Below are 25,105 nucleotides of genomic sequence, written 5' to 3' on the forward strand. Positions count from 1 at the left end.
GGGAGTCAGCCAGATCCCCATCCTGACAAGGTAAGGGCGTGCCAGGGGCGTGTCTGCCAGCGGGGAGTGGGGGGTCACCTCTCCGAAGAGGGTCGCTGAGCAGGAGGCAAGTGCTCTGGAAATAAGATGGAACAGGTCTGAGGGATGGAGAGTGGAGAAGCCCTTCAGGAGCCTGGAAACCAGAAACCGCAGCAGGGGACTCAGTCCATCGGGCTGAAGGGCAGCCCCTGGGGGGCTGAGGAGGAGGAGGACGGGGAGAAACTGTCTAGCCCTCTGCTGTAGAACGGCAAACTCCCTGCAGGAGGGGAACGGCAGGTGCCAAGGCTGCTCCCACCCTGAAGCCTCCTCACAGCTGGAGGGCCTCACTGTGGAATCATGGGATATCATGGATAGCCTAGGTCCCATGATGAGCCCCTGCTAGATGTCAGCTGTGCCATGTGTGACATCCCACTGAGTCCTCGCAACACAGTGGTGGAATTGCCTCCATTTTATGGACACAAAGACCGAGGACCATGGAAGTGAAGGTGCCCACAGGAAGAAGCAGAGCTGGATTTGACTCCAAAGCCCAGGCTTATCCGCCTTACCCATGTACCTTGGGCAATTGACTTTAGTCACCTCTGGAAGGCTAGGACCCTGGGGAGAGGCAGGACAGGCCTGGGGTGGGGTGGGGGGTGGTGGGGGAAGAGGTGGCTGAGGAGAGGGACCACACTGGGGCTCACATGGGCTGTCCCCCTTGAGCTGTCCAGGTGGTGTGTGTCCCATCTCCATTTCACAGAGGACGAAACTTGAGACACAGAGATCATGAGAGCTGGCCTAGGTCAGACAGCTGGTGGGTGTGGGGCCCCCACCCAGATCCCCCAAATTCTCCATGATGAGGCCTCCCCTTCAGGCTCCACTTTGTAACCGTGGACTTGAATTTTGCTCTAATTTATCAGACCCCTGTTTAGGATTTTAGTTCTGAGATTCACACACGCCCTCAGTGAATCATTGTTAGGAACCACTCAGCTCATCAGCCCTTTGGGCAGGAAGCCCACCCCATCTCCCTGGACCTGCTGGGGGCCGTACATCTGTCCCTCAGATGCCACCTCTAAGAGAATCCTCCCCAGACGGCTGTCTTGGGGCCTGCTGCATCCGCAGCTCTTAGCACGGGGCTCTGTGGAGAGGCGGCACCTCAAGGATGACCTATATGTGTTGATATTGCCTCCTGTTTTACATATGTCAAAAGACAAAATTATAAAAAAATTATCTTAAAGATCTTAGTTGGCTTTTATTTGCAATTCTAGAATTGGGCAACACCCCATTTATAGAATATAATGAATGCTCTGATGAGCCGAGGAGAGGAGTTTGGCTTTATAGACAGAATGGGGCTGAGAGAAACAGAAAACAAAAGGGGATTAGTCATTCCAATTTATTTTCCTTGTAAAGGCTAGAGCTAAGGGAATTTCCTTATCATGCCCGCTGAAACTGGCCTGTATGGGGCTCCAGCTATTGCCTCTCTCCTGATTCTTGGAAGGTCAGATAATCTTCGTTTGGGCCTGGTGGTGTGGAACTTCAGCATGAGTGACTCCATTTTGGTCTGGTCTGTTGGCCTTGTGTAGGAGCTCAGACCAAACCAATGGCCTCCATACATTTTACTTTAACACATGTATTTAAATGATGCTTGTGTCCCCATTCTTGGTCCACATAACAAGATGTTCAGGGAGGAAGAGTCAGAATCTTAGCACATTTTTCACGGAAGAGATGAAGAAGGGTAAAGGAGGCTGGGCATGGTGGTGGCTCATGCCTGTAATCCCAGCACTTTGAGAGGCTGAGGTGGGAGGATTGCTTCAGTCCACAACATGGGGAGACTCCATCTATACAGAAGAATAAGAAGAAGGAATAGGAGGAAGAGGAGGAGGAGGAGGAGGAAGGACTTGACCAAGGCCACTAGACTATGAGCTCCTTGAGAGCCTGGGCTGGGTTTCCTTGGGGTTTTTCCATCTCCTGCACAAGCCCAGGCCTCAGCAGAGAATGGACACTTGGCACGTGCTGAATGAATGAATGGAGTAGCTAGCGGCAGAAGACCAGCTCAGAATGAAGTCAGGTTTTCAAATCCAGTGTCATTGTAGACTCTGTTGTCTGCCTTTCCAGCAGTGTGTAATATGTTCCTTCACTGCCAGCTGGGGAGGCGAGGCTGCGAAGGAAAAGTGACCCACGTACACCAGAGGCACAGACCTCTGGCATTGAGTGGTCAGAGAAGGTGGTCCTGGGGCCGAGGACAGGTAGGGGTGGGAAGGGATGCAGCAGGCTGTGAGGGGAGGATGGTGTGAGGATGAGGGTGGGGAATGGGGGATGTTCCAGGTGGAGGAAGTGGTATCTGCAAAGATACAGAGCAAAGGAAGTACCAGTAAGGCTTGGGCACTGTTGGCGCCTGGCAGGGATGAAATACGGTTGAGGGGAGTGGTAAGATATGCTCTAGAACGTTCCATGATGATAGAAATGTTCAATTCTGCACTGTCCAAAACAGTAGCCACTAGCCACATGTGGCTGTTGAGCACTTGAAGTGTGGCTGGTGCAACTGAGGGTCTGAATTTTTAATTCAGCTAATTTAAATTCAAATAGCCACATGTGGCTAGTGGCTACCATATCAGACAGTGCAACCTAGAGGGTCTTGCTGATCAAGCTAAGAGAGAGGTAAGTGGAATAAGCAAACACTTTGGAGCCAAACATTTGCAGATTCAAATCTTGTGCCTTTTTTTTTTTTTTTTTTTTGAGATGGAATCTGGCTCTGTTGCCCAGGCTGGAGGGCAATGGCATGATCTCGGCTCACTGCAACCTCCGCCTCCCAGGTTCAAGCAATTCTTCCCCCTCAGCCTCCCGAGTAGCTGGGATTACAGGTGCACACCACTACGCCTGGCTAATTTTTGTATTTTTGTAGAGATGGGGTTTCACCATGTTGACCAGGCTGGTCTTGAACTCCTGACCTCATATGATCCACCTTCCTCAGCCTCCCAAAGTGCTGGGATTACAGGCATGAGCCACTGCACCTGGCCCTGCAGAAATCTTGTGTCAAGAAATCTTGACTCACTCACCTACCAAATGTGGGGCCTTAAGCCTCAGTTCCCTCATCTATCAAATGGAGTAGCATCACTTACCTTGCATGGTTGTTTTACAGATCAAACTAATGAGCAAGTGCTGGAAAACTTTCAGCACAGTGTCTGTCTGAGCTCCTACTCTGTTCTGGGGGCTGGGGACAGAGTACTGAGGGTATGAAAAGGAACCACAGTGCAGTGGTTCATACACAAGTATATATATCTGTCAAATTCTCTTTCATCCATTGCCTGCCTTATTCAAATACTAAACAAAACAGAGTGATATGAGGCAGCTTACAGTATACTATAATACAACAGAATCAAAAATAAAATAAGAAGCTGGGACGTAGGAGAAATGAAGGTAGGAAAATACACTGCAGCTGGGAAAATGTTAGTAAACAAAATGTACATCAGAAAATCCCATATATTTGCTAGGCATAGACACAAAATTTGTTCTGAACTTCCAGATAGTCACGCACAAAACTATGCAGTAAAGATTACTAATGTTCTCAAGTTAGGCACAAGCCAGTTTCCAAGGAGAAGACCAGCTTTCCTGTTGCAATGTCATGAAGGGGATAAAAAGGGAGAAAACGACATTGGCTGTAACATTAAATTCAGGAGAGTTTTTAAAGAGCTATTTGTAGAAAAGGAAGGAAGATTTCTCAAGGACTATCTCTACATGAGGGAGGGCACCTCCCAGGCTATCTCTACATGAAGGGGGCTTCTCGAGGACCATCATGAAAAGGAATGAGTAAGGACTTCCTTGAGGGTTATTTCTTTTTTTAAAAAAAATTCAATAGTTTTTAAGGTACAGGTGTTTTTTGGTTACATGGATAAGTTCTTTAGTGGTGATTTGTGAGATTTTTTTGCACCCATCACAACAGCAGTGTACACTACACCCAATGTGTAGCCTTTTATTGCTCAACCCCGCTCCAGCCTTCCCCGGAAAGTCCCCAAAATCCATTGTATCGTTCTTTTTTTTTTGAGACAGAGTCTCTCTGTCACCCAGGCTGGAGTGCAGTGACACAATCTCAGCTCACTGCAAGCTCCGCCTCCCAGGTTCACGCCATTCTCCTGCCTCAGCCTCTCCGAGTAGCTGGGACTACAGGCGCCCGCCACCACGCCCGGCTAATTTTTTGTATTTTTAGTAGAGATGGGGTTTCACCGTGGTCTCGATCTCCTGACCTCATGATCCGCCCACCTCGGCATCCTAAAGTGCTGGGATTACAAGCGTGAGCCACCGCGCCCAGCCATTGTATCATTCTTACGCCTTTGCAGCCTCATAGCTTAGCTCCCATTTATAAGTGAGAACATACGATATTTGGTTTTCCATTCCTGAGTTACTTTACTTAGAATAATGGCCTCCAGCTCCGTCCAAGTAGCTGCTCAAGACATTATTTCATTGCCTTTTATGGCTTAGTAGTGTTCCATGGTGTATGTATACTACATTTTCTTTATCCACTCGTGAGTTGATGGACACTTAGGTTGGTTCCATATCTTTGCAATTGTGAATTGTGCTGTTATAAACATGCATGTGCAAGTGTCTTTTTCTGGTTTTTTTTTTTTTTTTGAGATGGAGTCTTGCCCTGTCACCCAGGCTGGAGTGCAATGGCGTGATCTCAGCTCACTGCAACCTCCCCCTCCCGGATTCAAACGATTCTCCTGTCTCAGCCTCCTGAGTAGCTGGGATTACAGGTGCTCACCATCACTCCCAGCTAATTTTTGTATTTTCAGTAGAGACGGGGTTTCACCATGTTGGCCAGGCTGGTCTCGAACTCCTGACCTCAGGTGATCCACCCGCCTTGGCCTCCCAAAGTGTTGGGATTACAGGCGTGAGCCACCACACCCGGCCACAAGTGTTTTTTTCGTATAATGACTTATCTTCCTTTGGGTAGATACCCAGCAGTGGGATTGCTGGATCGAACAGTAGGTTTAATTGTAGTTCCTTAAGGAATATCCCTACTGTTTTCCATAGTGGTTGTGCTAGTCTACATTCCCACCAGCGGTGTAAAAGTGTTCCTTAAGGGCTTTTTCTAGAATGAAGGGGGGCATCCAATGGGCTTTTGCTCTATCTCATGAAGAGGGGCTTCTCAAGGGATAGCTCTAGAATAAAGCAGGATTTCTCAAGGACCATCCCGCAAATGAATGAGGTTTTTCAAAGGCTATCTCTACAGTAGAGGAAAGTTTCTCACGGCCTACCTCTAAAATGAGGGAGAGTTTTTGAAAAGGCACTGACACAGTGAACAAGAGCTTCTGCGGAGCTACATCTACATGAAGGAGGGTGTTTCAAGGGCTGTCTCTCTAATGAAGAATAATTTCTCAAGGGTTATCTCTGTATAGGAAAGGGGGTTTCTCACAGGCTGTCTCTACAGCTTAGGAAGTTTTCTCAGGTGCTAGCTCTAAAATGAAGGAGGGATTTTCATAGGTCATATCTATAATGTGGGATATCTCTCTCTACTGAGAATCACATCATCTCCACTCTGTCTCTCCACAGTGAAGGCAGCATCTGCTGGGCTGTCTCCACAGTGAAGGGAGCATCTCCTGGGCTGTCTCCACAGTGAAGGCAGCATCTGCTGGGCTGTCTCTCCACAGTGAAGGCAGCATCTGCTGGGCTGTCTCCACAGTGAAGGGAGCGTCTCCTGGGCTGTCTCCACAGTGAAGGCAGCATCTGCTGGGCTGTCTCCACAGTGAAGGGAGCGTCTCCTGGGCTGTCTCCACAGTGAAGGCAGCGTCTCCTGGGCTGTCTCCACAGTGAAGGCAGCGTCTGCTGGGCTGTCTCCACAGTGAAGGGAGAGTCTCCTGAGCCATCTCCATGGTGAAGGAGGCATCTCTGTGGCTGTCTCCACAGTGAAGGGAGCTTCTCCTGAGCCATCCCCATGGTGAAGGAGGCATCTGTCTCCACAGTGAAGGGGGCTTCTCCAAGGCTGTCCCCACAGTGAATGTCATCTTCTTGATGCTGTCTCCACAGTGAAGGAGGCATCTCAAGGGCTGTCTCTCCTATGCTGTCTCCAGGTAGGCCAACAGCATAGCATAAAAGTGCAGCTTAGGATGAACTGCCTCTGAATAAGTGTAAACTAAGCATTTTAGCGCAAAGCAGTGAACGTCATTACAAAGTGCTGTACAGGATCCACTGGTAGCAGAGGGTGTCAGACTTCAGTTCTGATTGAGAGGAACAGCATCAACGAGTCTGAAGGAAACAGTTGAACCAGGTCTAAAACTGCAGGCTGGACTAGAAGCTAAATAGGCCGACACTTGCCCATACCTACATGGGAGCCATATGGCACCTGAACCTAGTTGTGTGTGTCAAGTGTGTGTAGGTGGTGGGGAGGGATAAACTTGGTCAAATTTGCTCATCTCGTGATGTTGCAGAGGATAGGCAGGGTCTTTGCCAAATCCCCAGCCCCATGTTTCCCCTCTGATAGGGAGCAGAGCCCTTCTGGGAGGAGAGATTCTCCTAGAAGAGGTTCTTCTCCAGGGCACCCTGCCTTTGCTGACTTCCCCAGGAGGGGCTGCGCCAGGCTCTCCAAAAGCAGGGTCTCTTTCCTGGGGCTGCCTTGCCATCGCTGACTGCCTCCTAAGGAAGCTGGATTTCTCTAGCCACATTGTTGCATGTTGTAGGATTTTTGGCAGTGGGGTGGCTGGGCCCTGTGCCCACTGGGAGAAGACAGGGTGGAGGACTGTAACTTCGCTTTCTTACCCTGGGCTTGCCTGGGCAGAAGAGGAGGGAGCCCTCACGGTGATCCAGGAGCACTGCATCTCTAGGCCAGAGAACATCTCGCAGGGACCTATATCTCCGGCACTGTCAGTCACGAGCTATTCATGGGAAGGGCATCTCGTGGACATTGCCCTGAATGCTGAGCTGTCCTGTGGGTGTCAGACTCCCTACCAGAAGAGGGGCATGCCCTTCTTCATGGGGAGCCCTGGGCTGTGGAGACAGGTTGGAGCAGGGCAATGGCGGGGACTTGAAATCTAGACTCAGGACCCTTTTTCTCTAGTGTGCACTGACAACCCCAGCGCCACTGAGAGTGGGGCTGCCGCCACTTTCAGCTCCTCCTCTTGCTCCCTGGCAGCTGTGTGGAGGCCCTTTCTGTTGGGCCCTCCCATGGCTGGCTCCCCACTGAGCTTGGCAGTGGGCTGTGCAGATGGTCATCACTGTCTGGGGGGGATGGAAGCTCAGATATCCCAGACAACCCCTGTTGACAGTAAAATAAATAACAAATGCAAACTATGGATAAGGAGGAAGGGGTGGCCAGCCCCTCCACACCTGTGGGTGCTTCTTGTCAGGTGGAATGAGAGACTGAGAAAAGAAAGAGACACAGAGACAAAGTATAGAGAAAGAAAAGTGGGCCCAGGGAACCAGCACTCAGCATATGGTGCTCAACATATGGAGGACCCACGCAGGCACTGGTCTCTGAGTTCCCTCAGTATTTATTGATCATTATCTCTATCACCATCTCGGAGAGGGGGATGTGGCAGGACAATAGGGTAATAGTGGGGAGAAGGTCAGCAGGAAAACATGTGAACAAAGATCTCTGTGTCATAAATAAGTTTAAGAAAAGGTGCTGTGCTTTAATGTGCACATACACAAACATCTCAGTGCATTAAAGAGCAGTATTGCTGCTAGCATGTCTCACCTCCAGCCCTAAGGCGGTTTTCTCCTATCTCAGTGAATAGAACATACAATTGGGTTTTACACCAAGACATTCTATTATTCCCAGGGAGGAGCAGGAGACAGATGCCTTCCTCTTATCTCAACTGCAAAGAGGCCTTCCTCTTTTACTAATCCTCCTCAGCACAGACCCTTTATGGGTGTCGGGCTGGGGGACAATCAGGTGTTTCCCTTCCCACGAGGCCATATCTCAGGCTATCATATGGGGAGAAACCTTGGACAATACCTGGCTTTCCTAGGCAGAGGTCTCTGCTGCCTTCGGCAGTGTATTGTGTCCCTGGGTACTTGAGATTAGAGAATGGCGGTGACTTTTAACAGGCATACAGACTTCAAGCACTTTTTTTTTTTTAACAAAGCACACCCTGCACAGCCGTAAATCCATTAAACCTTGAGTCAACACAGCACATGTTTCTGCAAGCACAGGGTTGGGGCTAGGGTTACAGATTAACAGCATCTTAAGGTAGAAGAATTTTTCTTAGTACAGAACGAAATGGAGTCTCTTGTGTCTACTTCTTTCTACATAGACACAGTAACAGTCTGATCTCTCTTTCTTTACCCCACAAAGGAAAAGCCAGACAGGACAGAAGGGAGCCATGTGTGAAGTAAAAGTCTCTTCCCTCCTTCCACTCTTCAACCCAATAAATTACAGTTTACAGTTTAATATAATTACCTCCACAGAGTATTTCTCTCCATCGCTCTCTCTCTATATATATGTATATATGTATCCTCTCTCTCTCTGTTTCTCTCTCTCTCTCTATGTATATATATATATATATATTTTTTTTTTTTTTTTTTTTTTTTTTTTTTTTTTTTTTTTTGAGACCGAGTCTTGCTCTGTCGCCCAGGCTGAAGTGCAGTGGCGCAATCTTGGCTCACTGCAAGCTCCGCCTCCCGGGTTCACGCCATTCTCTTGCCTCAGCCTCCTGAGTAGCTAGGACTACAGGTGCCCGCCACCATGCCAGGCTAATTTTTTGTATTTTTAGTAGAGACAGGGTTTCACCGTGTTAGCCAGGATGGTCTCGATCTCCTGATCTCGTGATCTGCCCGCCTTGGCCTCCCAAAGTGCTGGGATTACAGGTGTGAGCCACCGCGCCCGGCCTTTATTTTTAATTATAATATTTTAGTGATGGAGTCTTGCTCTGTCACCCAGGCTGAAGCGCAGTGATGCAATCATAGCTCACTGCAGCCTCGAACTCCCAAACTCAAGTGATCCTCCCACCTCAGCCTTTCAAGTAGCTGGGACCACAAGTGTGCACCACCATGCTCAACTAATATCTCCTATATTTTTAAATAAAAATAACATTATACTATAAAACATATATTATTTTTATTACATACTCCTATATCAACACATATATTAGATGGAATCATTTGAAACTGCCAATATGTGACCTTCTTTACCTAGAAAAAAGACACTTCCATATAGTTCGACATAACTACACTTTTTCTTTTTTTGAGACAGAATCTCACTCTGTCACCCAGGCTGGAGTGCAATGGCACGATCTTGGCTTGCTGCAACCTCTGCCTCCCAGGTTCAAGTGATTCTTCTGCCTCAGCCTCCCGAGTAGCTGGGATTACAGGTGTGTGCCACCACATCTGGCTAATGTTTTTGTATTTTTAGTAGAGATGGGGTTTCACTGTGTTAGCCAGGATGGTCTCTATCTCCTGACCTCATGATCTGCCTGCCTTGACCTCCCAAAGTGCTGGGATTACAGGTGTGAGCCACCGCGCCTGGACCTAACTATGCTTTTTAAAGAGCTGTGTGGTATTCTACCCAAAGGTTGAACCTGAATCCGGCAGACCTCTGTTGTTGGACAACTGGTGGTTTGTTGAGTTTTTGTTTGTTTCCATTTTTTGCTATTACCATCAATGCCTGTACATCTACCTTGATGAACTTTTACAAGTATATTTGCAGGGTATGTTGCTAATAGTAGGACTGTGTAGACAAAACGTGTTTAAATTTTTGATAGATGTTATCAAATTGTCTTCTACAAATAGTGGCACCAGTTTACCCTTTGCCACAGTGCATGGGCAGGCAGGGTCATCTCTGAGGCCACACACAGTAGCAGGCCTCCTGGGTGGGCCCGCCGTGCTGCCCAGTGGCCCCCTCCTTCCTCAGGCTCCCATTCTGGGTGAGCAGCTGCATGCTGGGATGAGATCAGACCCTTCGGTTGGGGGACATTGGGAAGTTACCTAGCCTCGAGCAGCCTCAACTCTCTGAGAGACAAGTTGGGGAAAATGAAATAACTTGGGTGAAGCACCGCCCCACAGCATAGAACAAGGCTCTGCTGGGAGCAGCCACCCTTTCTTTTCCTCTCCTCCTGCCCAGGGCCTTGTCTGGCCTGGTGGTTGGGTGCACAGGCTCTGCCACAGCCCTGTCACCACTAATGCCAAGACTCAGTTTTTCCAAATATGGATGAGTATGAGAAATAATCATATGTGCCTCACAGGCTCATTGTGCAATGGAAGGGGCATTGTGTGTGGAGCTGTTGACCCAGTAAATGCCCAGTAAGTGCTGCTCTTATAGTGATACCAGGACAACTCAGCCTGTGAATCCTTGGACCCTGGCAGGCCCTCTCCCCAAGGATGACCATTTATAGTGACCTTTCTGGGGCCCAACTGGGGCCCACTGACCAGCCTGGGCTAGCCCCGAATTCAGGGTGTTGGGCCTGGATCTAGACTCTGGTGCCTTTGCCTCCTTTGGGTGGTGGCCCTTCCAACCTGTGTTCTCCTTGAGTGATGGCTTCCATGCCAGGTACTCTCAGCTCTGGGGAGCAGGGAATAGGCAGTCAGCTGGCGGCATAGGAGAACTTCCAAGTCTTACTCATCCCTCACCCAGCCCCAGCTGCCCTTTCTGCCCAAAGAACACTCAGACCCCTTTGGAGGGCAAAGTTTTGTCAGTGCCCCTTCTGGGCTGGTATCCCATAGGCCAGAGTCTCAATGTTAGTTTTGCTTCTTGGATCCCCGGTTCCTGATCTGTGAGGTGGGATGTCTCCATGGACAGCACAGGGTTGCTGTGGGGCTCAAATGAGAGAACCTGTGGAAAGTGCCCTGCACACAACCTGGCACTCAGCTGCCTGTCCACTCCAGCCCTGTCCTGGTCCAGCAATGCTTTGATCTTCCCTGCACCTCCACCCTCCCACTTGCCTTTCAGCATGTTCTTATCCACTCTACCCATACTCCAGTTCAGTGGCACCACAGAAATGTATGTTAGTGTTGTGGCTTCAGACCCACAGCAGCTTTGAGGAGGGCTTTGAGAACTAGCAGTTTACCCTTCTCTTTTCAGGTGAAGATCACCCCCATTTTGGTCCCTGAGATTAGGTAGGACACTGATCCCCATAAGCTCAGCCACACTGACCTGCCTCAGGGCTTGACAAAGGGAACTGGACTAAGAGGTCATCCCATTCCCAAGGGGCGGAAACTTTCAAGCACACCAGTGCTTCCTGTAAGGGGCAATGCCTCACCTGCTTTCCTGGGCAGGTCCATCCATCCATCCATCCATCCACCAATCCATTAATCTGTTTGTTCATTCACCTATTCATCCACCAATCTATCCACCCATTCACTTACCCAATCCAACCACTAATCCATCCACCATCCATCTATCCACCCACCCACCCATTCATCCACTCATTCAACCACTAATCCATTCATCCATCCATCACCAATCTATTCATTCATTAATCCATCAGTGGGTCCATCCATCCAACTCCCATACATCCACCTATTCGTCCACTAATCCGTCCATCTGTTCATCTATCCACCTATCCATCCACCAACCCATCCATCCATTTACCTATCCCCTATGCCCAGGGGCCCCCTCCTTCCTCAGGCTCCCATCCTGGGTGAGCAGCCGCATGCTGGGATGAGATCAGACCCTTCAGTTGGGGGACATCAGCCCACCCTTCGACCTACCCACTCATCCATCCACTCATCCATTCATCTGTCCACTCATCCATCCATTTACTCAGCAAGCATGTCCTGAGCCCTGACTAGAATGAGTAAGGCACTGTCTAGCTCTCAAATTTCTCACAAGTGTGGGAGAGACACACACTGTAACACATAAAAACAGGGATAAATGCTGAGGTTGAAAATTGCAACATCTGCATATAAGGATTCTGTCCCTGTGTGTGTGTACATGCATGCATGTATGCTAACACACGTGCTTGTGTGTGTGTTCCAAATTCATATCAGATCAAGTAGAGAGACACTGAGGTAAAAGAGAACATGGGGTGTTTCAGGAACTGCATGATATTCAGTGTATCCTGAGGGGAAGAGGTAAGATACAAGGTAGGCTGAAAAGGTGGGCAGGCTATGATGCTGAAGATCCTTGAACGTCATAAAGATATGGCACATTCTTAGCTGTGGGAGGCATGACATGACCAACTTTTGCATCTTCTAAAGATCACTTGATTGGTGTGATGGAGGATGATTTTTCTGAGAGTCCAGAAGCAGCAAGGCCACCTGGGATGCTTCCATCCTCCCAAGTGAAGGATGACAGGAGACAAAGGGATGGCAGGAAGGAGAGTGCCTCAAGTTTTTTTCTTCCTTTTTTTTTTTTTTTTTTTTTTTTTGAGACGGAGTTTTCCCTCTTGTCGCCCAGGCTGGAGTGCAATGGCGCGATCTCGGCTCACCACAACCTCCGCCTCCTGGGTTCAAGCGATTCTCCTGCCTCAGGCTCCCGAGTAACTGGGATTACAGGCATGCGCCTCCACGTCCGGCTAATTTTTGTGTATTTTTAGTAGAGATGGGTTTTCTCCATGTTGGTCAGGCTGGTCTCGAACTCCTGACCTCAGGTGATCCACCCGCCTCGGCTTCCCAAAGTGCTAGGATTACAGGCGTGAGCCACCGCGCCCGGCCTTTTCTTCCTTTTAATGTCTTTATCTCATTTTGGCATTAGAGTAATGCTGTCCTCATAGAATGAGTCAGAAAGTATTTCCTCTGCTTCTGTTTCCTAGAAGATACTATGGAGAATTAGGCTCATTTGTTCCTTAAATGCTTGGTAGAATTACCAGTGAAACCATCCACACCTGCTGCTTCCTTTTTTGAAAGGTTGCCAATCATTGATTCAATTTCTCTAATAGATATAGGATTTTCAGATTATCTATTTCTCTTTGCATGAGTTTTGGTAGTTTTCATTTTTCAAGGAATTTGTCCATTTCATCTAAGTTACCGAATGTGTTGTTCATAATATGTCTTTACTATCCTTTTAATGTCCATGGGATCAGAGTGATGTCTCCTCTTTCATTTCCAGTAGTAGTTAATTTGTATCTTCTCTTTGCTTTTCTTGGTTAGCCTGACAGAAGTTTATCAATTTTATTGATGTTTGCAAAGAACCAGCTTTTGGTTTCATTGAATTTTCTCTTTGTATTTCCTGTTTTCAATGTCATTGATTTCTGTTCTATTTTTTATTTTTTATTTTCTTCTTCTTACTTTAGGATGATATTGTTCTTCTTTCTCTAGTTTCCTAAGGTGGAAGCTTAGATTATTGATTTTAGATTTTTCTTTTTTTTTTTTTTGAGACAGAGTCTTGCTCTGTCACGCAGGCTGGAGTGCACTGGCGGATCTCAGCTCACTGCCACCTCTGCCTCCCAGGTTCAAGAGATTCTCCTGCCTCAGCCTCCCGAGTAGCTGGGATTACAGGCACATGCCACCAAGCCTAGCTACTTTTTCTATTTTTAGTAGAGACAGGGTTTCACCATGTTGGTCAGGCTGGTCTCAAACTCCTGACCTCATGATCCACCCGCCTCGGCCTCCCAAAGTGCTGGGATTACAGGCATGAGCTACCACGCCCAGCCTCTAGATTTTTCTTCTGTGCATTCAGCACTATAAATTTCCCTTAAGTATTTATTTCATTGGATTCCACAAATTTGATGTGATATTTTCATTTTCATTTAATTTTACATTTTTCTTCGGACTTACCTGACCCATGTGTTATTTAGAAATATGTTTCTTAATCTCTAAACATTTTGGGATTTTCTAGTTGTCTTTCTGTTATTGATTTCTAGTTTAATTCCATTGTGGTCTGAGAACATACTTTGCATGTATTTTGACACTCTCTTGTCAGGTGATACATGTTAATAATTGTCATGTCTTCTTTGATACTTTATCCCTTTATCATTATGTAATATTTCTCTTTATTCCCCATAATCTTCCTTGCCCTGAAGTCTGTTCTAAAACTAGTATAGCTACTCTCTCTTTCTTCCTTTCTCTCTTTCTTTCCTTCTTCCTTTATTTCTTCCTTCCTTCCTTTCTTTCTTTCTTTCTTTCTTTCTTTTTTCTTTCTTTCTCTCTTTTTTCTTTCTTTCTCTTTCTTTCTTCTTTTCTTTCTTACACAAAACACTGATGTATCTAGCTCTATTTTGATTAGTATAAGCAACCTATTACTAACCCAACCCTTTCTTTTAACCATTTCTCCAATCCTTTACTTTTAATTTATCTGGGTCTTTAAAACATAATTTCAACTGATATTTTTATTAGGAGTACATGTACAGGTTTGTTACATGGGTACATTGCATGATGCTGAGGTAGAAATTATCCCGTCACCCAGGTAGTGAGCATGGTACTCAATAGGTAGTCTTCACATTTAACATGGGTTTCTCGTGGACAACATATAATTGGGAGCCTCAAGTTTTTAAAAGACAAAATCTCCAGGTCCTAGGGATCATTTGGCTGTGAAGAATAGAAGATTCAGTGTTTCTTTCAGCAATTGTTAGTTTCATTTGCTGAGATAAAGAATGCAGGGGCAGGAGCAGGTTTGGGGATCAAGGAGATGAGGTGCTATGGTCACACTGAATTTGATGTGCCCATGGCATATCTGAGGGAATGTCCAGGGAAAGGGGCCTTGGTGGGTCTGGAGATCAGGGTAGGGATGAGAGTTGGAGATGCTAATTTGGGACTCAGCAGGGCTATGATCCTGGTGGCCCCGAGAGAGTGGGCACACATAAGGGGAGTGTGCAGGCTGAAAGAGAATAGAACAAGGGCTGGCAGATCAGTGGGAATTATTTGGTTCCAACAATCAAATCCAAATGGCTTACCCCAAATAATCAAACTGCAAAAAGGCAGAGACAGGATTTCTGTGTTTTGTCTCCTTCCCTCCACATCTGCCAATTTTGTTCTCTCAAATCAGCTATTTTTAAGAAGCTAGGTCCACAGCTCCTGGTACTTTCGGCATTGGATTTCATTATTCTGGCATTAGAGAAGAAAACCAATCCCCAGCTCCCACTCAGAACATCCCAGAAAAAGCTGTGATTGGCTCTGGCTTGGACCACATGGCCGCTTGGGGTCCCAGGATTCACGAACGTCTCATCAGCAACACGATTTGAACTAGGGGAGATGTTCCCCATAAGGATATAGGAGGAAGGCATACTGGGCAGACAAAAATCACCAGCCACTCCCTTGGACACCAAGAGGTCAAGGTGAGTGAAAGGGCCAGGCGTGGTGGCTCATGCCTGTAATCCCAGCACTTTGGGAGGACGAGGTGGGCAGATCACTTGAGGCCAGGAGTTCAAGACCAGCCTGGCCAACATGGAGAAACCCCATCTCTACTAAAAATACAAAAATTAGCCAGGCATGGTGGAGCATGACCATAGTCCCAGCTATTTGGGAGGCTGAGGATCTCTTGCACCCAGGAGACAGAGTTGCAGTGGGCTGGGATCCCGCAACTGCACTCTAGCCTGGGCAACAGATTGAGACTCTGTCTCCAAAAAAAAAAAAAGCTCTGGGAGGTGATTTAGTGGTGCCCCAGAGGCAGAGGGAAAGTCAGGAAAGTGCAGCCTTGTAGGAGCCAAGTGAGATGGTCAGGAAGGTGAGAAGGTGGAGGCAGTGTTATGGGGTGGCTGTTTCAGGCAACTCGGCTGTGGAGCAAACCCAAGGAGGAGGAGGGTATGAAAGCCGGATGGGGACAGTGAGGCTAAGAAAATGTATTTTAAGATAGACGAGACCTGAGCTTATCACTATTCAGAGGGTAAAGGACCAGGAGAGTGGGAGAGGATGAAGATGTGAGGGGAGGATAATGTACTAGTCACTCATTGCTGCATAACAAGTTATCCCAAACTTTAACAGCTTAGAATAACAAGTATTTATTATCTCACACAGGTTTTGGGGGTCAGAAATCTAAGAGCAGCTTATCTGGGTGGTTCTGGCCCAGGGACCCTCATAGGGTTTGTAGTAGTTGCTTGGGTTGCCATAACCAAATACCGCAGACTGAGGATGGAGTGGGGGTGGGGCTTAAACAATGGAAAAGTATATTCTCCACTGTTCTGGGGCTGGAAATACAAAATCAGGGTGTCAGCAGGGTTGGTTCTTCCAAGCATCTCTCCTTGGCTTGCAGATGTGGGCACAGCCATCTGTCCTCTTGTCACCTCTTCACACAGTCTTCCCTCTGCATGTCTGCATCCTAATCTGTTGTTGACTATAAAGTTGTCATCAGAATGTTGGCTGAGCTGTGGTGATCTGAAGCCACAACTGGGGCTGGAGGATTCCCTTCCAAGATCACACAGCTGTTAACTGGGGCCCTCAGTTCTCACAACACGGGCCTCTCCTTAGGGCTGTTTGAGTATCCTCACAACCTCCAGCCTCCCCAGGCCAAGTGATCTTAGAGAGAGAGCAACCCGGAAGCCACAAAGACTTCTGTAAACTAGCCTCAGAGGCTCTACTCCATTCCTTCTACCTTATTCTATTTGACAAAAGCAAATCACTAAGTCCACACTCGAGGCGGGGTGAATTAGTCTTTATCTTTTGAAGGGAGATGTGTCAAAGAATTTGGGGACGTACATTAAACCACTACAGTAATTGATAAAGCAAGGGCCCTAAAGTAGAGGCCGGAGAAGGCAGGGCTGGAAGGATTCATGTGGGCTGTCAGGGTTCCCTGCCCCTGGGCAGTCATCTAAGTCTGCAGAGGTACAGAGGAGACAGGGAGGGGCAGCATTGGAAGCTGAGTGTGGTTTCTTTCTTGTTTCAGTGAAAGAGGTCAAGGCGTTCTGCAGAGTGAGTGGTGGAAAGGAGCTTTGAAATAGGGATTTTGGCAGAAACAGCTGACTGGGGCCTAAAGGAGGATCCCTGGACACTGCTGAAGGCCTAGCGCCCTGCCCCTGTCTGTAAGGGGGTGGAATGCATCCCCAGCCCTGCTCAGCTCCAAGGCTGGGACTTTGCAAGGAGAGATCAGGAATCAGTTCAAGGGAAATCACAGTATTCGCAGGAGGGCGACGGACCACAGGGGCCCAAGTCATGTGTGCTTCCTTCTGGTTCAAGTTGGCATTTGGAAAAAAAAGTGTGCTTTTTGTATTTTCTTTTCCTTGGGCCTTTTAATTATTATTTTTAATTGACGCATAATAATTGTACATATGTGTGGGGTACAGTGAGGGTGTTTCGATATGTATTTTATTTCTGTATTCCATTCACAAGTGTTGATCTGACCACTTTCGTTCCAAAAAGATTTGAGACTGTTTCCAGGCTAGTTGGGGATGGAAATGAAGCCAGGAGGTGGGTTGATAGACAGAGGAGACATGGAAGGACCCAGGTGTCATGATGGAATGAGAACCAGTTGCTCACAGGAGCCAGCTGGGGCCAGGGAAGGACATGGTGGGGAAGGACGGTGGAGGCCACAGCTTCTGAAGTGGAGCACTTCTGGGCTGTGGGAAGACCAGGCAAGCCATGGAGTGGGGGTCCCTTGGGCTGGGGGTCAGAGGAGCGGATGTCTATGGTATGTGACAGGCCATGCGGGGAATGGCAGGACCAACATGGGGGCTCCTGTGGGGCAGATCCTGGTGTCTGGAGAGGAATGATGGGGCATGCCTGGAGGTCAGATGCTGCAGCGGGGAGGAGGGCTTAAAGGCCAGCCAGCTCAAGACCATGGGTGGGCCTCAAACTTCCACAAGGGGTGGAGAATCCAGAATCTGGAAGCAACAACCGGTAGCCAGAGGCAGGGCAATTCCCCCTGTGTCTTTTCCCACCTGCCACACTCTGAAAGAGCTGTCTGGGAGCCAGGATTCAGTTATATAACAGGTGTTCCCTGCATTTTTATACAGGTTCTTAAACTTTCCCAAAGCAGCGGATGTGGGGCAAAGAGGAGGGATTTTGGAGCTGGGGAGAAAATTCCCCTTCTTTGCTTACTAGCTGCATAGCCTCTGCAAAGTCTCAGCATTTCTCAGCCTCCGTTTTCTCACCTCTAAAATAGGGACAGCAGCATTTCTTCTCAGAGCTTCCTCCGCCACTGTGCACCCTCACTCATCCGTCAAAGCCGTTGCCAAAGTCACATCCTCTCCAAGGGGCTTCATCCACTCTTTCGTTGGACAAGTATTATTGATAGCTATGGCCTTATAGGATAGTTTGAATTCAGGTAATGCGATGCCTCCAGATTTGTTCTTTTTGTTTAGTCTTGCTTTGGCTATGCGGGCTCTTTTTTGGTTCCATATGAATTTTAGGATTGTTTTTTCTAGTTCTGAGAAGAATGATGGTGGTATTTTGATGGGAATTGCCTTGAATTTGTAAATTGCTTTTGGCAGTATGGTCATTTTCACAATGTTGATTCTACCCATCCATGAGCATGGGATGTGTTTCCATTTGTTTGTGTTGTCTATGATTTCTCTCAGCAATGTTTTATAGTTTTCCTTTTAGAGGCCTTTCACTTCCTTGGTTAGGTATACACCTAAGTATTTTATTTTATTTTTTTGCAGCTATTGTAAAAGAAGTTGAGTTCTTGATTTGATTCTCAGCTTGGTCACTTTTGGTGTATAGCAGAGCTACTGATTTGTGTACGTTAATTTTGTATCCTGAAACTTTGTTGAATTCATTTATCAGTTCTAGGAGCTTTTTGGAGGAATCTTTAGGGTTTTCTAGGTATACAATCATATCATCAGCAAACAGCAACAGTTTGACTTCCTCTTTACCAATTCGGATGCCTTTTATTTCTTTCTCTTGTCTGATTGCTCTGGCTAGGGCTTCCAGTACTATGTTAAAGAGGAGTGGTAAGAGTGAGAATCCTTGTCTTGTTCCCATTCTCAAAGGGAATGCTTTCAACTTTTCTCCATTCAGTATTATGTTGGCTGTGGGTTTGTCATAGATGGCTTTTTTTTTTTTTGAGACGGAGTTTTGCTCTTGTTGCCCAGGCTGGAATGCAATGGCACGATCTCGGCTCACTGCAATCTCCGCCTCCTGGGTTCAAGCGATTCTCCTGCCTCAGCCCCCCGATAAGCTGGGATTATAGGCATGCACCACCACGCCTGGCTAATTTTGTATTTTTAGTAGAGATGAGGTTTCTCCATGTTAGTCAGGCTGGTCTCGAACTCCCAACCTCAGGTGATCCACCCACCTCAGCCTCCCAAAGTGCTGGGATTACAGGCGTGAGCCATTGCGCCTGGCCGAGTAGATGGCTTTTATTACATTGAGGTATGTCCCTTGTATGCCAATTTTGCTAAGGGTTTTAATCATAAATGGATGCTGGATTTTGTCAAATGCCTTTTCTGCATTGAGATGATCACGTAACTTTTGTTTTTAATTCTATTTATGTGGTGTATCACATTTATTTATTTATTATTTTTATTTATTTATTTATTTTGAGATGGAGTTTGACTCTTGTTGCCCAGGCTGGAGTGCAATGGCGCAATCTCAGCTCACTGCAACCTCTGCCTCCCGGGTTCAAGCGATTCTCCTGCCTCAGCCTCCTGAGTGACTGGGATTACAGGTGTGCGCCACCATGCCCAGCTAATTTTGTATTTTTAGTAGAGACAGGGTTTCTCCAGGTTGGTCAGGCTGGTCTCAAGCTCCCGGCCTCAGGTGATCTACCTGCCTCGGCCTCCCAAAGTGCTGGGATTACAGGCATGAGCCACTGCTCCCGGCTGTATCACATTTATTGACTTGCGTATGTTGAACCATTCCTGCATCCCTGGTATAAAACCCACTTGATCATGGTGGATTATCTTTTTGAGATGCTGTTGGATTCAGTTAGCTAGTATTTTGTTAATGATTTTTGCATCTATGTTCATCAAGGATATTAGTCTGTAGTTTTCTTTTTTGGTTATGTCCTTTTCTGGGTCTAGTATTAGGGTGATACTGGCTTCACAGAATAAGTTAGGGAGGATTCCCTCTTTCTCTAAGTTGCGGAATAGTATCAATAGGATTGGTTTTCTCTTTTGAATGTCTGGTAGAATTCAGCTGTGAATCTGTCTGGTTCTGGACTTTTTTGTTGTTGCTGGTAATTGTTTTATTACCATGTCAATCTCGCTGCTTGTCTGTTCAGGGTTTCTAATTCTTCCTGGTTTAAATTAGGAGGGTGTATTTTTCCAGGAATTTATCCATTTCCTCTAGGCTTTCTAGTTTATGCGTGTAAGGGTGTTCAAGTAGCCTTGAATGATCTTTTGTCTTTCTGTGGTGTCAGTTGTAATACCTCCTGTTTCATTTCTAACTGATTTTTTTTTTTTGAGATGGAGTTTCACTCTTGTTGCCCAGGCTGGAGTGCAGTGGCACAATCTCAGCTCACTGCAACCTCTGCCTCCCAGGTTCAAGCAACTCTCTGCCTCAGCCTCCCAAGTAGCTGGGATTACAGGTGCCCACCACCATGCCTGGCTAATTTTTTGTATTTTTGGTAGAGATGGAGTTTCACCATCTTGGCCAGGCTGGTCTTGAACTCCTGACCTCGTGACCCACTCACCTTGGCCTCCCAAAGTGCTGGGATTACAGGCACAAGCCACCGCGCCCGGCCGTCTAATTGATCTTATTTTGATCTTCTCTCTTGTTGGTTAATCTTGCTAATGGTCTATCAATTTTATTTATCTTTTCAAAAAACCAGCTTTTTGTTTCATTTATCTTTTGTGGGTTTTGTTATTGTTGTTGTTCCAATTTCATTTAGTTCTGCTCTGATCTTGGTTATTTCCTTTCTTCTGCTGGGTTTGGATTTGGTTTGTTCTTGTTTCTCTAGTTCCTTGAGATGTGACCTTAGATTGCCTATTTGTGCTCTTTCAGATTTTTTGATGTAGGCATTTAAGGCTATAAACTTCCCTCTTAGCATTGCCTTTGCTGTATCCCAGAGGTTTTGATAGGTTTTGTCACTATTATCGTTTGGTTTGAAGAATTTTTAAATTTCCATCTTGATTTCATTGTTGACCCAATGATCATTCGGGAGCTAGTTATTTCATTTCCATGTATTTGCATGGTTTTGGAGGTTCCTTTTGGAGCTGACTTCCAGGTTTATTCCACTGTGGTCTGAGAGAGTACTTGATATAATTTCAATTTTCTTAAATTTATTGAGACTTGTTTTGTGGCTTATCGTATGGTCTATCTTGGAGAAAGTTCCATGCACTGAGGAATAGAATGTACATTCTGGGGCTGTTGGGTAGAATGTTCTGCAAATATCTGTTAAGTCCATTTGTTCCAGGGTATAGTTTAAATCCATTGTTTTTTTGTTGACTTCTGTCTTGAGGACCTGCCTAGTGCTGTCAGTGGAGTATTGAAGTCCCCCACTATTAATTGTGCTGCTGTCTATCTCATTTCTTAGGTCTAGTAGTAACTGTTTTATAAATTTGGGAGCTCTAGTGTTAGGTGCATATATATTTAGGATTGCGATATTTTCCTGTTGGACAAGGCCTTTTATGATTATAGAATATCCCTCTGTCTTTTTAAACTGCTGTTGCTTTAAAGCTTGTTTTGACTGATATAAGAATAGCTGCTCCTGCTCACGTTTGGTGTCCATTTGCATAGAATGTCTTTTTCCATCCCTTTAGTTTATGTGAGTCCTTACGTGTTAGGTGATTTTCTTGAAGGCAGCAGATGCTTGGTTGGTGAATTCTTATCCATTCTGCCATTCTGTATCTTTTAAGTGGCACATTTAGGCCATTTACATTCAACATTAGTATTGAAATGTGAGGTATTATTCCATTCATTATGCTATTTGTTGCCTGTATACCTTTTAATTGTATTTTTGTTTTATAGGTCCTTTGAAATTCATGCTTTAAAGAGGTTCTGTTTTGATGTGTTTCCAGGATTTGTTTCAAGATTTAGAACTCCTTTAGCAGTTCTTGTAGTGCTGGCTTGGTAGTGGCAAATTCTCTCAGCATTTGTTTGTCTGAAAAAGACTGTATCTTTCTTTCATCTAGGAAGCTTAGTTTTGCTGGATACAAAATTCTTGGCTGATAATTGTTTTGTTTAAGGAGGCTGAAGATAGGGTCCCAATCCTTTCTAGCTTGTAGAGTTTCTGTTGAGAAATCTGCTATTAATCTGATAGATTTTCCTTTATAGGTTACCTGGTGCTTTTGCCTCATAGCTCTTAAGATTCTTTCCTTTGTCTTGACTTTAGATAACTTGATGACAATGTGCCTAGGCGATGATCTTTATGTGATGAATTTCCCAGGTATTCTTTCTTGTATTTGGATGTCTGGGCTTCTTGTGCTTGAATGTCTAGGTCTCTAGCAAAGCCAGGGAGGTTTTCCTTGATTCTTCCCCAAAACATGTGTTCCAGACTTTTAGATTTCTCATCTTCCTCAGGAATGCAAATTATTCTTAGGTTTGGTTGTTTTACATAATCCCAAACTTCTTGGAGGCTTTGTTCATTTTTTAAAAATCTTTTTTCTTTGTCTTTGTTGAATTGATTTAATTCTGAATTGGGTTAATTCAGAGCTTGTCTTCAGACTCTGGAGTTCTTTCTTCTGCTTGTTTGCTTCTATTGCTAAGACTTTCCAGAACATTTTGCATTTCTCTAAGTGTGTCCCTTGTTTCCTGAAGTTGCAATTGTTTTTTATTTATGCTATCTGTTTCACTGAAGATTTCTCCCCTCATTTCTTGTATCATTTTTTTGATTTTCTTACATTGGACTTCACCTTTTTTTGGTGCCTCCTTGATTAGCTTAATAATTGATCTTCTGAATTCTTTTTCAAGTAAGTCAGGGATTTCTTCTTGGTTTGGACCCATTGCTGGTGAGCTAGTGTGTTTTTTTGGGGGTGTTAAAAAAAAACCTCATTTTGTCATATTACCAGAATTGGCTTTCTGGTTCCTTCTCATTTGAGTAGGCTATGTCAGAGGGAAGTTCTGGGACTCAAGGCTGCTATTCAGATTCTTTTGTCCCATGGGGTGTTCCCCTGATGTAGTACTCTCCCCCTTTTGTGGTACTGGTATAAAAATAGGCATATAGACCAATGGAACAAAATAGAGAACCCAGTAATAAACCCAATTGCTTACAGCCAACTGATCTTCAGCAAAGCAAACAAAAATGTAAAGTGGGGAAATAATACCCTATTCAACAAATGGTACTGGGATAATTGAAAAGCCACATGTAGGAGAGTGAAACTGAATCCTCATCTCTCACCTTATATAAAAATCAACTCAAGATGGATCAAGGACTTAAATCTAAGACCTAAAACTATAAAAATTCTAGACTATAACATCAGAAAATCCCTTCTAGACATTGGCTTAGGCAAAGATTTCATGACCAAGAACCCAAAAAACAAATGCAACAAATACAAAGATAAATAGGTGGGACTTAATTAAACTAAAGAGCTTTTGCACAGCAAAATGAACAGTCAGCAGAGCAAAGAGACAACCCAGAGTGGGAGAAAATCTTCACAAACTATGCATCTGACAAAGGACTAATATCCAGAATCTATAAGGAACTCAAACAAATTAGTAAGAAAAAAAAACAAACAAACCCATCAAAAAGTGGGCTAAGGTTATGAATAGACAATTCTCAAAAGAAAATATACAAATGGCCAACAAACATGAAAAAATGCTCAACATCGTTAATGATCAGGGAAATACAAATCAAAACTGCAATGTGATACCACCTTACTCCTGCAAGAATGGCCATAATTAAAAAATCAAAAAATAAAAGATGTTGGCGTGGATGCAGTGAAAAGAGAATGCTTCTACACTGCTGGTGGGAATGTAAACTAGTACAGCCACTATGGAAAACAGTGTGGAGAATCCTTAAAGAACTAAAAGTAGAACTACCATTTGATGCAGCAATCCTACTACTGGGTATCTACCCGGGGGAAAAGAACTCATTATTCTGAAAAGATACTTGCACACACATGTTTATAGCAGCACGATTCACAGTTGCAAAAATGTGGAACCAGCCCAAATGCCTATCAATGAACAAGTGGATAAAGAAACTGTGATATCTATATATCATATATATAGAGATATAGACATATATCATATATATGATATTCATATGTATGATGGAATACTACTCAGCCATAAAAAGGAATGAATTAATGGCATTCACAGCAACCTGGATGGGACTGGAGACTATTATTCTAAGTGAAGTAACTCAGGAATGGAAAACTAAACATTGTATGTTCTCACTCATAAGTGGGAGCTAAGCTGTGAGGATGCAAAGGTGTAAGAATGATACAATGGACTTTAGGGACTCAGGGAAAGGGAGAGAAGGGTGTGAGGAATGAAAGACTACAAATTGGGTTCAGTGTATATTCCTCTGGGTGATGTGTGCACCAAAATCCCACAAGTTACCGCTAAAGAGCTTAGCAATAGACCTGGTACCCACCTTGCACTGCTCAGCGCAGGGAGGAGAAGATGCCAACACTCAGTCAGGGTAACTCGGGGTTTCCTCCTTTAGATGGGATAAGTGGGCTCCTCCCCACTCCTCCTCCTGCTGGGCCTGGCTGCCTACTTGGGCCTGGCTGCCTGCTCCCTCTAGAACTACCAGGTGCTGAGGACAGGTTTGAAAGGAGGCAGATCCAGGTTTGATTCCCAGATGTGCTACTAATTAACTGAGCGGCATTTCCTGCATTGAGTCCCATGTCTAAAATGAGGGAACACGCACATTCTGCAGTGCTGTGAGGTTTAAAGTTGTGTCTATAGCTGCAGTGGCTGCTTACCTGAGCACTTCCCAGGATGTGTGATGATAACTGGTTTTCATGGATATCTGACCAGTTAAAATTGGGGCTTCTGGATGACAGGGAACCACCTACTCCCTGTATCAAGCCCAGGACTGAGTATGAAATACATCTTCAATAAAGGTGATGTAGGATGAAGAAGCTGAGAACAGCTCCTGCCCTTGGGCTAGGACTGTAACTCATTCATCCATTTATTCAGCATTGTTTTTGAGGCAGGTCCCATGCCGGGCACTTAGGGAAGTGTTGGTGAACAAGCCCAGCTCCTGTGCTCCAGGGGCTCCTATCGGGGCTGTGCATGGAGCTGACGTTCTGCTTTCTCTCTCCATACAGGCGTGTGGAACTGCTGACTCAGGATGTCGGGGTTCAGGCTGGTAAGGATTGTATGATTTGATCTAGGGGTTATTGGTGTAAGTTACTCAAGGCCAAGTTGAATCGCTCCCAAGGAAAGAGAGGAAAGGCAATGAGACCCTATAGGAAAATACCAGAGACGAAGGAGTTTAGGAAACATGACAGATTCTAGC

At 45.7% G+C, this 25,105-nt stretch overlaps 1 protein-coding gene across 1 annotated transcript in view; it reads left to right on the forward strand.

The window, feature by feature from the left end:
• MYO7B (myosin VIIB) overlaps window positions 1–25,105 on the forward strand; it is a 100,935-nt gene continuing 75,830 nt past the window's right edge. The window contains exons 1-2 of the mRNA XM_030800982.1: window positions 1–30; window positions 24,915–24,955. Coding sequence (XP_030656842.1) covers window positions 24,938–24,955 — 18 coding nt within the window. The 5' untranslated portion in view covers window positions 1–30; window positions 24,915–24,937. The remainder of the gene's footprint in view (window positions 31–24,914; window positions 24,956–25,105) is intronic.

Source organism: Nomascus leucogenys, chromosome 20, assembly GCF_006542625.1.
Source record: "Nomascus leucogenys isolate Asia chromosome 20, Asia_NLE_v1, whole genome shotgun sequence".
Taxonomy (NCBI): Eukaryota; Metazoa; Chordata; class Mammalia; order Primates; family Hylobatidae; genus Nomascus; species Nomascus leucogenys.